The following is a 12,379-nucleotide window of genomic DNA, read 5'->3' on the forward strand; positions in this document are numbered from 1 at the left end:
CATGCAATCATAAAATAAAGATGAAATGTAAATATATACACATATAACCACACAATATGTAAAAACAAACAAATCAGGATCAAGTGATAAAATAACTGATGGGTCTCACTGTGATATTTTCTTCCCCTCTTTAACAGTGGTCAACCCGACCAACTACTCACAATACCTGGCTGGGGGTACCCCACAATTACCTCACCGTGAGCAACGCATGTCAGATTGCTCAGGCTCTGGGGGCTGCCGGTCCTGCTGGAGGGTCAGGTGGTTCGGCCTGACCTGGATCTGTTGGCTGTGTTGCCAGTGGCTGAATAGAGTTCATGATCAGACCAGGGAGCCACCAAGTGGGAGGGGGTAACTGTTTGGACTAGTCCACTACTGGAGTTTCTGGTTCTCCGGTTGACTCCTGACTGTCCTGAAACACATTTAAAGGGCAAGGTCAGAGGTTATTTCGGTGTACTGTACGTGTGGGTGCTTTCTTACCCTCTGGCCAAAGGACATAAACTGGGTGGCCCTCCCGTAATGGAGTCACCACAGCAAATGGTTCTGGGGTCCATCTCGGGGCCAACTTTCCTTTGGCCCTTCTGTGGAAGTTGCGGATGAGCACCCACTCACCTGGGAGCAGGGGTGCTAGGGTCAGGCCGTCTCCCCTTAAGGACATCACAGGATGGGACTCAGTGTCGTCGGCTCCTTTGATGACTCCTACCCACCTTACTGCTACCTCTACCACATCTGGTGCCACGCTGTTGAGAACCAGCTCTTGTTCTCCTTGTACATCGGCTGGGGCAACCTCTGTCATCTGAGCTAATGGTTGGCGCTGTGGGACTTCCACTGGGTAGGGGTTGGGGTTGCAGATCCTGCAGGGTACTCGTCTTCCACTCAGGGTGGCTAAGGTTCGGCCCATCCGCCATTCAGTGTCACTGTCAGGGAGAGGCTCTATCAGCACCTCACAAGAGGGGTTAGCTGCACCTTCAGACACCTGTGTCCAGAGGATCATCTCTGAATGGGGTGGAACAATGACTGGTTGCTGCCGTGGTAATTTGGCCATGCACTGGTAAGGTGGAAGAGGCCCTCTGGTGGTGACTCACTGGCACTCTGCAAATGCTCGATCCCAGATCTGTCCTGCTGCAGGAGGCATGGTGGTTTTGAAAACCGACAACCCTGGGTGATTCCCCTGAGTGAGAGCAGACCATACAGGTTTAATAATGTTCATTCCAAGTATGCCCTTGTCTGGGCCCAAGCATTCATCATTGACAATTATTACACCTTTCCCAGAAACATGGACACTTCCTACCATACAGTCAACCAGAGCATAGCCCACATAGGAGATCTCCACACCGTTAGCAGCTCGTAGGGTCAGCCAGGGGGTGTTGCCAGCATTGGTCACTCCAGTTCCTTCCAGTTGCCTTCTGAACAAACTTTGGCTCAGCAGTGTGACCTGTGACCCTGTATCAAGAATGAAAGGAATAGGGCATCCATTTATTTTCACAACAACATCAGGGCACTCATCTACCAAGGCAGACGTGGACTGTGATGTGGGCTCCTTATCCTGGTTAACTGCCCCCACTGCTTGGCCCACAGCTGTAGGGGAGATTAAAAATCCTGCGGCCTCGCTGGTCTATGGGGACACAGGCGCTGAACGTGCCCAGCTACACCACAGCTCCGACAGATGGGTCTGCCCTGCACGTCCCACTGGTAGACTGGTGTCATGGTGCCTGCTAGCTGTCGTCTGGCCTGAGGGGCTCTTGGTACAGTGGTGCTGTGGTCCATGGGTGAAGTTGAAGGCACTTCTCTGGTTGAAAGCTGTGTCCTCATCTCTTCTAGTACGTTGGCAGACAGGGCTTTCATCTGTTCCATGATCTCTTTTCTCATTTCCCCCATCAGTCCTTGTTGCAGCTCAGCTCGTATCTGGTCCTTTAATGGTTCCATATTCACTGTAGTTGTGTTCTGTGAGGCTGTGGCAGAGACTTTTTGGGACAAGATTGTGTCTTCCCCATCTTGCAGCTCTTGTTCCAGGGCGCGAGCTTCTTTGTACATGTCTGTAAAGGTCATAGGATCATTTCGCCTTATCTGTCAGCTCAGTTCCTGTTTTATGGGTCCAGTTTTCAACCCACCCGTCAACTGATCAATCAAAAGATCATCCCCCTCCTCTCCAATTCTACCTTCGTCCTGCTCCTGCCAACTGAAAAAGAGTTCTCGCAGTCTTAATACAAAAGCACTGACATTCTCATCAGTACGTTGTTTGCAGTTAAAAAAACTAGCCCGTAGCTGTGCTTTGGTGACTGGTTTCGCATACAGTTTTTTTTAGAACATCCAGTACTTTTTTCACAAAGCTTCCAGGCTTCTCCAGGTGAGAAAGAGCTCTATTCAGGAGGAAGATAATGGCGTCCTCCACCCCAGTGCCAGGCTGGTAGGCAAACTGCAGCGGGTCCATTGAAGGGCCTACTGCGGGGCGGAGACGAGACAGGACCAGGTGCTCCAGAGTCTTCATGAGGTGTGATGTTAATGCCACCGGTCTGAAGCTGCTGAAGTCCTTGGGGTGAGTCTTGGGCACAGGTACCACACAGGATGTCTTCCACAGCTGTGGTACTCTCCCCAGCCTCAGGCTCAGGTTGAAGATGGTTTCAACTATCCTGCACAGTTGGTCTACGCAGGACTTGAGGAGCCTGGAGCTGATGCCATCTGGACCCGCAGCCTTCCTCGTCTTTATCTTCTTCAGCTGATTTCTCACCTGACAGGTAGTGAAGGACAAGCTGGAGCAGGGGGGCTGTGTGCTTGGGGATGGAGGTGATGAGGTGGGGGGTGGTGAGATGTCCGGGGGAGCGGGGGTGGGGGAGGTGTTGAAGCAGTGTGCCAGGAGTGTAGGTGGGGGGGGAAGGTGAAGGTGAGGATGAGGGGGGTTGCAGCCGTGATGTCTGGGCCAGGGGAGGGGTAGACTGATCAAATCTATTGAAGAACAGATTCAGATCATTCACCCACTTCTGGTTGCCTCTGGCCTGGGAGTCCAGTTGTTTGTGACCTGAGATGGTTTTCAGACCTCTCCAGACTCCGCTGACATCACCCTGCTGCAGCTGTTCCTCCATCTTCTTTTTATATCCTTCCTTTCCCCACCTGATGTTTCTCCGTAGCTCCTTCTGCACGGCCTTCAGCTCTCCGCTTCTCCTTCAGGAGAGCTTTTAACTCTGGAATAATCCAGGGTTTGGTGTTGGAGAAGCAGCGTGCAGTCCTGGTGGGTACAATGCTTTCCACACAGAATTTAATATAATCCGTAATGCATGATGTCATACTGTCAATGTCCTCCCCATGGAAATCGCTGAGTACCTCCCACACAGTGGAAGCAGACTGTCTCGAAGCAGTCTTTCAGGTTGCTGGTTCCCTCTGCACCAGAAGTCTGTAGACAGGCAGAAGATGAACCAGGTTGTGATCAGCTCTTCCCAGGGGGGGCAGGGGGGATGAGTGGTATGCCTCCTTGGTGTTGGCATAAAATAAATCCAGTGTTTTATTGTCTCTGGTGTGGCAGGAAACATACTGGGTGAAGGTGGGCAGGGTGGTGGATGGACAGGCGTGGTTGAAGTCCCCAGAGATCAGAAGGAGGGCCTGAGGGTTCTGTGTTTGCAGCCTACTTGTAACAGAGTGGAGAATGTCACAAGCCAGACAACATGTGACTATTGTGCAATTGTTAACTGCATTTGTGTAAATATATCAAGTTAATCCGTTAATCTGTATTAGCCCAGTGGGAGAAGCAACAGCTCTGGTCCTTATTTCAACTCAACTCCCCCGTCTCCTCCCTGCCCTGAGCTGAGCTGTTTCACAGGCTGAGGCTACAGAAAACGAACGATTCACTCACTCACTCACTCACTCACTCACTCACTCACTCACTCACTCAGTAGCTCAAACTCCCAGCTCACCGGCAGCACAAAGCTCACTCGCACTCTCTCCCTGCCCGGAGAGTCCCTCCCTTACCTGAGTAGTGTGCTCACTCTGGGTGACTGACTCAAATGACTTGAAAACCCGATTCACTTTAGTGAGTGACTCATACAAACTCGAGTCAGTAAAAGGAACTCGGTACTAAAAACCAACTCCAGATTCATGAATGCCATGGAAAACTTCATCATAGGCACGTGTGTATGTTCATGACTGCCAATCAATTGTAAATTCACAGCGCGCTCCTACTAGTCAGCAATTACCATACATCCCTCCCAAGAATAGCCAGTGACCACCATATATGGAGGTGATAATTACTATGGATAGGTTCATCCTTTCAACCTGAGCACACAGAGCAAAGAAAGAAAGAAAGAGAAAGAGAGAAAAAGGAAAAATTGTCCAATGCTGAGACTGAAATTATTTTAGGTGAAGTGGGGTTTAGAAAAACATTTTATTTTCTTCTGTTAGTAGTGGTGTGTCAGAGACAGGTATATCAAGGGCTTGGAAGGAGGTAACGGGTGCCGTCAAGTCCGTGTCATCTGTTGTCGTTTACCAAACAACGCCTGGAAGAAGACCAACTCTGCTCTTAGGATTTCTGGTAAGCAGGCTATAACATGGTGCTGGTTATGGTCACTAAGCAACCTTAGCGTGCCCTTGAAAGTTGGCAGAGTAGGCACAAGAGCAGCACCCAGTGTAGCATCCCCGGTTGAATGATGGTCTTACTCTCCAACTGATGGTTCACAAGATCTTTATTTATGATACTTGTAGCTCCAAACATTGCTGTGAACACACCGTAAGAGCTAGGAAGAAAACAAAAAACGACAAAAATATTACTTTTCTTCCATCCCTTTGAACCTTACAATATTCAATAATATTTAACCACAGTTCAAATACATTTACTGTAATTTAAAGCTTAAATCTGAAAATGAATTGACTTTGCTATTCAAGTAAAACTATTAAATGACCCTTTTTAACTGTTTTTAGCAATTAGTGACAATCTCCAATAGAGTGCTATGATGTAGGCAAGCATATCTAACCTGAAATATTTATTCACACTCTGTGCTGCAATAATACAACATAAATCATACAAAAATGTGCAAATTACACATAAACTGCAGTTTCAAGAGCTTTCTCCCATGTTCAAATTTACTGCAGTTATTGCAAGACTAATCTTAAACTTAAACACAAATTTCCTCTTAGTAGCAGGCTTAATTCAACCAAGGAATAGCAATGACAACAGAATTTCTTTGTGTCGCGGCTAATATACCAATTAAGCTAGCCTACACATACAGCCCCAACAGTTACTCAGTACAAACTCTGAAAAAAAAAAAAAAAAAAACTTCTAAGAAAAGGCATTATAATGTGACTCAATGTTGCACACAAATGACATATAAACCGACAAACCTTGTGCCCTTTTCAACCAGGTGCTAATTAACAAAAGCATGGCATTTTCGTTCGTCTGGAAGAAGCACTTGTAAACATCTACCGTCGTGCACGTCTTTTACTTCCTACCGCATTCTGCCTTCAAAATAAATGCACCTTCAAAATAAAAACACCCATTTTATAATTTCACAAAATGAGACAAAATCAACATAGGTCACAAGAAAGCATTAATAAACTGAACAAACATCGTAATTTAGGTCATTTACACTCCCATCGATCATGAGTGATTTTCAGAACAATAAGGGATGTAAACACGAATGATCCACTCAATAATGACTTTAAACTCTTAAAGGCTTATTCCGTACTGCAAGTCCATTCAACCACATATTAGTCTATCAGAATGTCCAAACATCAGACTCTTCATACTGTAAATTATATGGTTGTGGAGTGAAGAGGGGATTCAAACAGTCTCTAGGAGAACGATCAGCTTCTGAATTGGGCGCTCGACAATGGATGGCTTGCCAGAACGCTGTCCTTCCTTTCCAGTCTTCTGGTCTCCGAGACGAATCTTTACCTTTCTTATGAGTCCATCTGTATCAGTCACTGTCTCTACAACTTTGGCTAATCTCCACTCGTTCCGTGGCAGATCATCTGCCCTCTCCATGACTATGTCCCCGACCTTCAGGTTTCTTCTTGGAGTATGCCAGCATTGTCTGGTAGCAATCTGAGAGAGGTATTCTCTTTTCCAGCGACTCCAGAATTGCTCTGCAAGATACTGCACATGACGCCACCTCTTACGAGCGTACATGTCCTCTCTGATGAATCTGCCAGGAGGAGGTAAGGCTGCAACAGACTTCATAGTGAGCAGGTGATTTGGTGTTAGTGGTTCAGGACTGTCTGGATGACTCAGGTTGTCAACTGTGAGCGGACGACTGTTCACAATAGCCATTGCCTCGTAGAAGAATGTACGCAGAGAGGCATCGTTGAGCCTGCCTGATGAGAGTGAGAGAGTGGCACGAAGAACACTCCTTACCGTTCTGATTTGTCTCTCCCAGACACCTCCAGCATGGCTTGAGTGGGGAGCATTCATGATGAAATCACACTGCTTCTCAGCCAAAAGTGTAGTCAGGCGCTTATCATCCACTTGCTTTAGAGCTTGACGTAGTTCGTTTTTAGCGCCGACAAAATTACTCCCCTGGTCACACCGTATCTGGCGGACGGCTCCTCTTATGGCAATAAAACAGCGAAGGCTGTTAATGAAGGCATCTGTTGACATGTCATCCAGCATTTCAATGTGGACAGCTCGACAGCAGAGGCATGTGAAAAGGAGACCGTATCTCTTGTGAATCTTGCGTCCTTGCTTGATGTGAAATGGACCAACGCAATCCATTCCACAATATGTGAATGGGGGAGATGGATCTACACGCTCTGACGGCAGATCTGCCATTCGCTGCTCTTCTGCAGACCTCCTGAGTTTTTGACATTTGACACATTGGCGCACATATGCAGCAACAGTTCTGTTGATTCCTAGGATCCAGAATCCATTTGATCTGATCTCATTAATAGTAAGACCTTTTCCCTGATGTCTAACCTGTTCATGATAATGAGCTATTATCATGCTGGTGATATGATGATCCTTTGGAATTATCACTGGATGTTTCTGTGATGTAGGGAAAGATGCATTTTTCAGCCTTCCTCCCACCTTGAGGATTCCGTCTTGGTCAAGAAAGACATCCAAGTGATACAGTTTACTCTGAGGTGTAAGTTGAGTTCCCTTACTGAGCAACTTAATTTCGTCTGGATACACTCGACTTTGTAAGTCTTTTATGACAATGCACTGTGCATCTTCTCGCTCCTGAACTGTGCTGTGACCTGTTGACTTGTCACTCTTGACACGGCGGAGGAGACGAGCGACAGCTTGAGTGGCCTTGTACCATGAAGAAAATCTTGACAAACGGTCTGAGAGACTTACTTGCTCTGTGCTTTGCACATGTAGTGTCTGAACCTTTTTGACTTCAGGATCTCCAATTGGTATTTCTGTGATAACATCTGCAGCTGGAGGTATCTCCTTCTCCCACAAGAACTGAGGTCCTGTAAACCAAGTGGATGTGAGAAGTTCGTTTGCACTTGAACCTCTTGAGGCTAGATCTGCAGGGTTTTTGTCAGTCGGAACATACCTCCACTGCTGAGGAGTTGTGCTGAGATGTATCTTCTGTATCCTATTCGACACAAATGTGTGGAAGCGACGTGCCTCATTGCTGATATACCCCAGAACCACCTTGGAGTCCATCCAGAAGTATTCATTGATGTCGGCAAGACCAAGCTCCTCTTTCAGGATGTTGCTTGCCTCGACTGAGACAACGGCAGCCGTCAACTCTAACCTGGGGATAGTTATGACCTTGATAGGAGCTACTCTGGACTTTCCTATGACCAGAGCACAATGAACAATGCCATCTTCATTCACATGTCTCAAATACGAACACTGGCCGTAACCATAGGTGCTTGCATCAGAGAAGTGGTGTAGCTCTCTTCTCACAACATGTCCAAAATCAGGTGGTACATAGCAGCGAGGTATGTTGATTTTTTCCAAGTTCGCAAGATCACTCTTCCAGCGTTCCCACACCGACTGTAGTTCACCAAGGAGAGGGTCATCCCATCCAGTGCCATGCCTGCACATTTCCTGAAGCACCTTCTTCCCATTAAGCAGGAAGGGAGCAACAAACCCTAATGGGTCATAAATGGAGGCCACCGTGGATAGTATGCCACGACGTGTTGCCGACTGATCTTTCAGGCAGATTCGAAATCTGAGGGTGTCGGACTCAATGTGCCAATGGATCCCTAAGGCTCTTCCCAACGTGGAATCATTGAAGGCGAGATCAAGAGCCTTTACTTCAATGGTACGCTCAGATGGGGTTATACTCTGTAAAACTGACCTGTTATTAGACACAAACTTGTGCAGTCTCAGTCCACCCATAGTGCAGAGTTTCTGAGCTTCCTTTGCAAGCTGAATAGCTTCATCTACACTTGGTATACTTGTGACACCGTCGTCAACATAAAAATCTCTCATAATGAACTCTGAGGCAAGGGGAAACAAGTTCTCGTTCTCCTTGGCGAGATGTTTCAGTCCATAGTTGGCGCATCCAGGCGATGATACGGCACCAAAAAGATGAACCTTCATGCGGAATTCCTGTGGCTCTGCACTCAGGTCTCCGTCTTTCCACCAGAGGAAACGTAAATAGTCTCTGTCAGCTTCACACACATGGAACTGGTGAAGCATCTTCTCGATATCGCACATCAGTGCAATATGTTGCTGCTTGAATCTGATGAGGACGCCAGTTAGATTATTTATCATATCTGGGCCTGACAGCAGGTGGTCATTTAGGCTGGCTCCCTTGTATTTAGCAGAACAATCAAAAACAACACGGAGCTTCTGTGGTTTTTTGGAGTGATAGACCCCATGGTGGGGGATATACCACCTTTCTCCTTCCTTTCCCTTGTCATGAACTTCTTCTGCATCACCCTTTTCAATTACCTCACTCATGAACTTCATGTAATGCTCCTTGTAGGTTTCATCCTTCAGCAACTTTCTCTTAAGATGATTGAGCCGGACAATGGCCAGTTGCTTGTTGTCAGGGAGGTAGGGTCTCTCTTTAAAGGAGAGTGGCATCTCATAATGACCATAAATGTTTTTCTGAATACTGTCCCTTAATATCTCCAGGAAGAGTATGTCATCCTGAGACACAGCCTTGCCATCCTTACTGGCATCCTTAAAGTCAGACTCAAGAACCTTGATAGCATCTGATGGAGTCACTGGAGGAAGCTCTCTGACAGCAACTCTGTGGCACACATTGGTGATACCTGGTGAGTCAAGATGAGGGGATGAACAACCTACAATACTCCACCCTAGATCTGTGTGAACTGCATAGGGTTCATTGTCCCCTCCCAAGATTACTTGCCGTGGTGCCAGTGCCCTTGAACAGTTGTATCCTATTAAAAGACCAACTTCACACTCCAGCTGTGGTGGGATTTCATCTGCTATGGCGATGAGATGATTCCAGTACCTTGCCGTTTCACAAGTCGGAATGTGTGTTCGATTCACTGGTATGCAATCTTTGGTGTAGGCAGGAGGGAGATCAATGAGGATTGTGGAGCTATAGCCACACACTCTGAGACCTGAGACCCTTTCACTGTGCATTAATTCATCTTTTCCAATCATTGTAGTTAGCTTCAGCCTTACAGGATGTGCCTTGGCTTGTAAGCTATGGCTAACGTCTTGGTCAATGAAGACTGTGTCACTTTGGGTGTCAAGCAGGGCATAAACAAGCATTTCCATACCTGGATTGCTGACAGAGGAAACCCATACTGGCACAATCATGGAGGTGTTGGAAGATGGCTCCTCAGTCTCCACGCTGAGAGACAATGTGGTTGCTGCTTCGTCATTTGTGGTGCTCTGAGTTGAGATCAACACTGGCCTAGCTTTAGAGAAGCTGTCATCATGGAGGCAGGTTGGATGTCTTCCCTTGCATGTGTCACATGAGTGTCTGTGACGGCATTCCTTTGCACTATGCCCTGGCTTCAAGCAACCATAGCACAGTTTCCTTTCTTTCACATATTTTCGTCGTTCATCAAGAGACTTCCCTTTGAACTCAGGACAACTGTGCAGGCGATGTTTACTGTCTTGACAGAGCATGCATGGTACCTTTAAACCTGTCCTTAACTGCACTGGGTTTTCAGTCTCTGTAACCGTCTGTGTATGGACAACACTGGATTTAGTCTTCTTTTCTTTGAGATAACCTTTGTCTGTAGGTGACTCTGACGAGCGAAGAGCATGAAAGGAGGTTATGGGATTACAAGCAACCTCTGCTTCCATTAACATGAAGGTAACAAAATCCTGAAAGCTTGGAAATTCCTGCCTTTCTTTCATAACTTGAGTGACTTCACGGTTCCACCGTGATGCTGCCCAGTCAGGTAACTTTTGAACCAGCTTTTGATTTTCCTCACAGTCATTCAAAATATCAAGGCCTTTAACATGTGGCATGGCTCCCTGACATGCGTGTAGAAAATGTGCAAATGTCCTGAGTCCCTCAGCATCCTTTGGCTGGATTTTCGGCCAGTTTGCTAATTTTTCTCTGAACGCTCTCTGTAGGATAAAGGGCTATCCATACCTGTGGTTGAGACGGTTCCATGCATCTTTATAGGCAGCATCATCATTTCTATAAAAGATGCCATCAAGTGTCTTTCATGCTGGACCTCCTACATACTTTCTCAAATAATGCAATTTGTCTGCTGACGAGATGTTCTTTCTGTCTATGAGTGATGTGAAGGAAGCCTTCCACTCAATGAACTGGATAGGATCACCAGTGAAAACAGATGGTTCTGGCATTGGGAGCCTATTCATGGCTATAGTATCTTGGACTGCTTGAGCAAGATATGAAACATCTGTCTGTGGAGGTAATGCTGCATTTAGAACATTAATGGGCTGCTGGATGGGAGCTGAGGACACCGGTTGCTGTGGAGAGACATGCTGCTGTCCTCTAGTGTTGTGGTCAGCTGAGTAGACATTATCCTCCTGCATTACTTCCTGGTTGTAGACCACCAGTCTTGCTCGTGCAGCTTTAATGTCCTTTTCTGCCTTTAGTCTTTCTAGCTCACGTTTCTGAGCTTCAATATCTCTTTTCTGCTGTTCTTCTAGGAGCTGAATCTTCTCCTTTTGTTTTTCCTCCTCCAATAACACTTCATACTCTGCTTCTTTCGCTGCTAACTCTGCTGCAGCATCTGCCCTTTTAGCTGCTACAATGGAGTTCACAGAGTGTCGACTGGAACTGTTACCAGAGTGTTGGCTTGAAGGTGAGACTGTAGATCCATAGATGGAGGGAGCATAGTCTCTTTTAAGCAGCTCACGAAGACGTTGTTTTACTGCCTCACCGTCATAATCTTCTACATCTGCTATTCTCTCATAGGCAATTTTAACAATGTCCTTTGTCACCGCATCACAGGCATCAATACGATGTCTTGTCTCACTGGATGGAGTCAGGTGACTTCTAATTTCCATATAGAGGCTAGTAACATCATCCTTACTTTCCTCTAGAGAGTCTATAAGAGCAGCAATTTGGCTCTCAGGAATGTCCGACTTTAGCTGCTCTCTAGCCTTGCGTGCCTGGGTCTTCCATTGATCATAAAGGTGAATGAGCCTTTTTTCCTTTTTGTGAGCCTCCTCCTTCTGAAATGCAAGCATCCTCTCTGTGGGATTCCATGTGCGACCAGAGCGGCGAAGTTCCTCCTCTTCGCTGGCCTGACAGGCATCCATTGTCTGGTCTGCATCTCTACTGTCTAGAGTTGAGTTATCAGATGCTTCCATTGTGGCAGTGTCACAACCTTAAACCATCACATCAAGTCTCTCTGCAGTCATCATGGGTATCAGAAGCATGAGGGGACTGATGAGGTGAAGCTCTTACTGTAGCATCCCCGGTTGAATGATGGTCTTACTCTCCAACTGATGGTTCACAAGATCTTTATTTATGATACTTGTAGCTCCAAACATTGCTGTGAACACACCGTAAGAGCTAGGAAGAAAACAAAAAACGACAAAAATATTACTTTTCTTCCATCCCTTTGAACCTTACAATATTCAGTAATATTTAACCACAGTTCAAATACATTTACTGTAATTTAAAGCTTAAATCTGAAAATGAATTGACTTTGCTATTCAAGTAAAACTATTAAATGACCCTTTTTAACTGTTTTTAGCAATTAGTGACAATCTCCAATAGAGTGCTATGATGTAGGCAAGCATATCTAACCTGAAATATTTATTCACACTCTGTGCTGCAATAATACAACATAAATCATACAAAAATGTGCAAATTACACATAAACTGCAGTTTCAAGAGCTTTCTTCCATGTTCAAATTTACTGCAGTTATTGCAAGACTAATCTTAAACTTAAACACAAATTTCCTCTTAGTAGCAGGCTTAATTCAACCAAGGAATAGCAATGACAACAGAATTTCTTTGTGTCGCGGCTAATATACCAATTAAGCTAGCCTACACATACAGCCCCAACAGTTACTCAGTACAAA

General features: G+C 46.0%; 1 protein-coding gene and 1 long non-coding RNA gene across 2 annotated transcripts in view; both read right to left on the reverse strand.

Moving 5' to 3' along the window:
* Positions 1-254: 254 nt before the first annotated feature.
* LOC144464538 (uncharacterized) lies at positions 255-1,042 on the reverse strand. Its single transcript, XM_078172029.1, has 2 exons — positions 610-1,042; positions 255-409 (listed from the first exon to the last, which is right to left on the reverse strand). The coding sequence occupies exons 1-2, from the start codon at positions 1,040-1,042 to the stop codon at positions 255-257; spliced, it is 588 nt and encodes a 195-aa protein (XP_078028155.1).
* Positions 1,043-1,061: 19 nt separating this feature from the next.
* LOC144464539 (uncharacterized) overlaps positions 1,062-12,379 on the reverse strand; it is a 192,894-nt gene continuing 181,576 nt past the window's right edge. Inside the window, exons 2-3 of the long non-coding RNA XR_013492247.1 lie at positions 1,289-3,315; positions 1,062-1,168 (exon numbers count right to left, since the gene is read on the reverse strand). This is a non-coding gene — a long non-coding RNA (uncharacterized LOC144464539). The remainder of the gene's footprint in view (positions 1,169-1,288; positions 3,316-12,379) is intronic.

The sequence above is a fragment of the Epinephelus lanceolatus genome, chromosome 10 (assembly GCF_041903045.1).
Source record: "Epinephelus lanceolatus isolate andai-2023 chromosome 10, ASM4190304v1, whole genome shotgun sequence".
In the NCBI taxonomy this organism is placed as follows: Eukaryota; Metazoa; Chordata; class Actinopteri; order Perciformes; family Serranidae; genus Epinephelus; species Epinephelus lanceolatus.

Bases quoted from the DNA above. Each gene is read 5' to 3' on its own strand.
- LOC144464538 (XM_078172029.1), bottom strand. From the start codon at position 1,042: ATGGCCAAATTACCACGGCAGCAACCAGTCATTGTTCCACCCCATTCA. The intron at 410-609 runs GTGAGTGGGTGC...AATGTGTTTCAG, and splicing joins CCTAGCACCCCTGCTCCCAG to GACAGTCAGGAGTCAACCGG.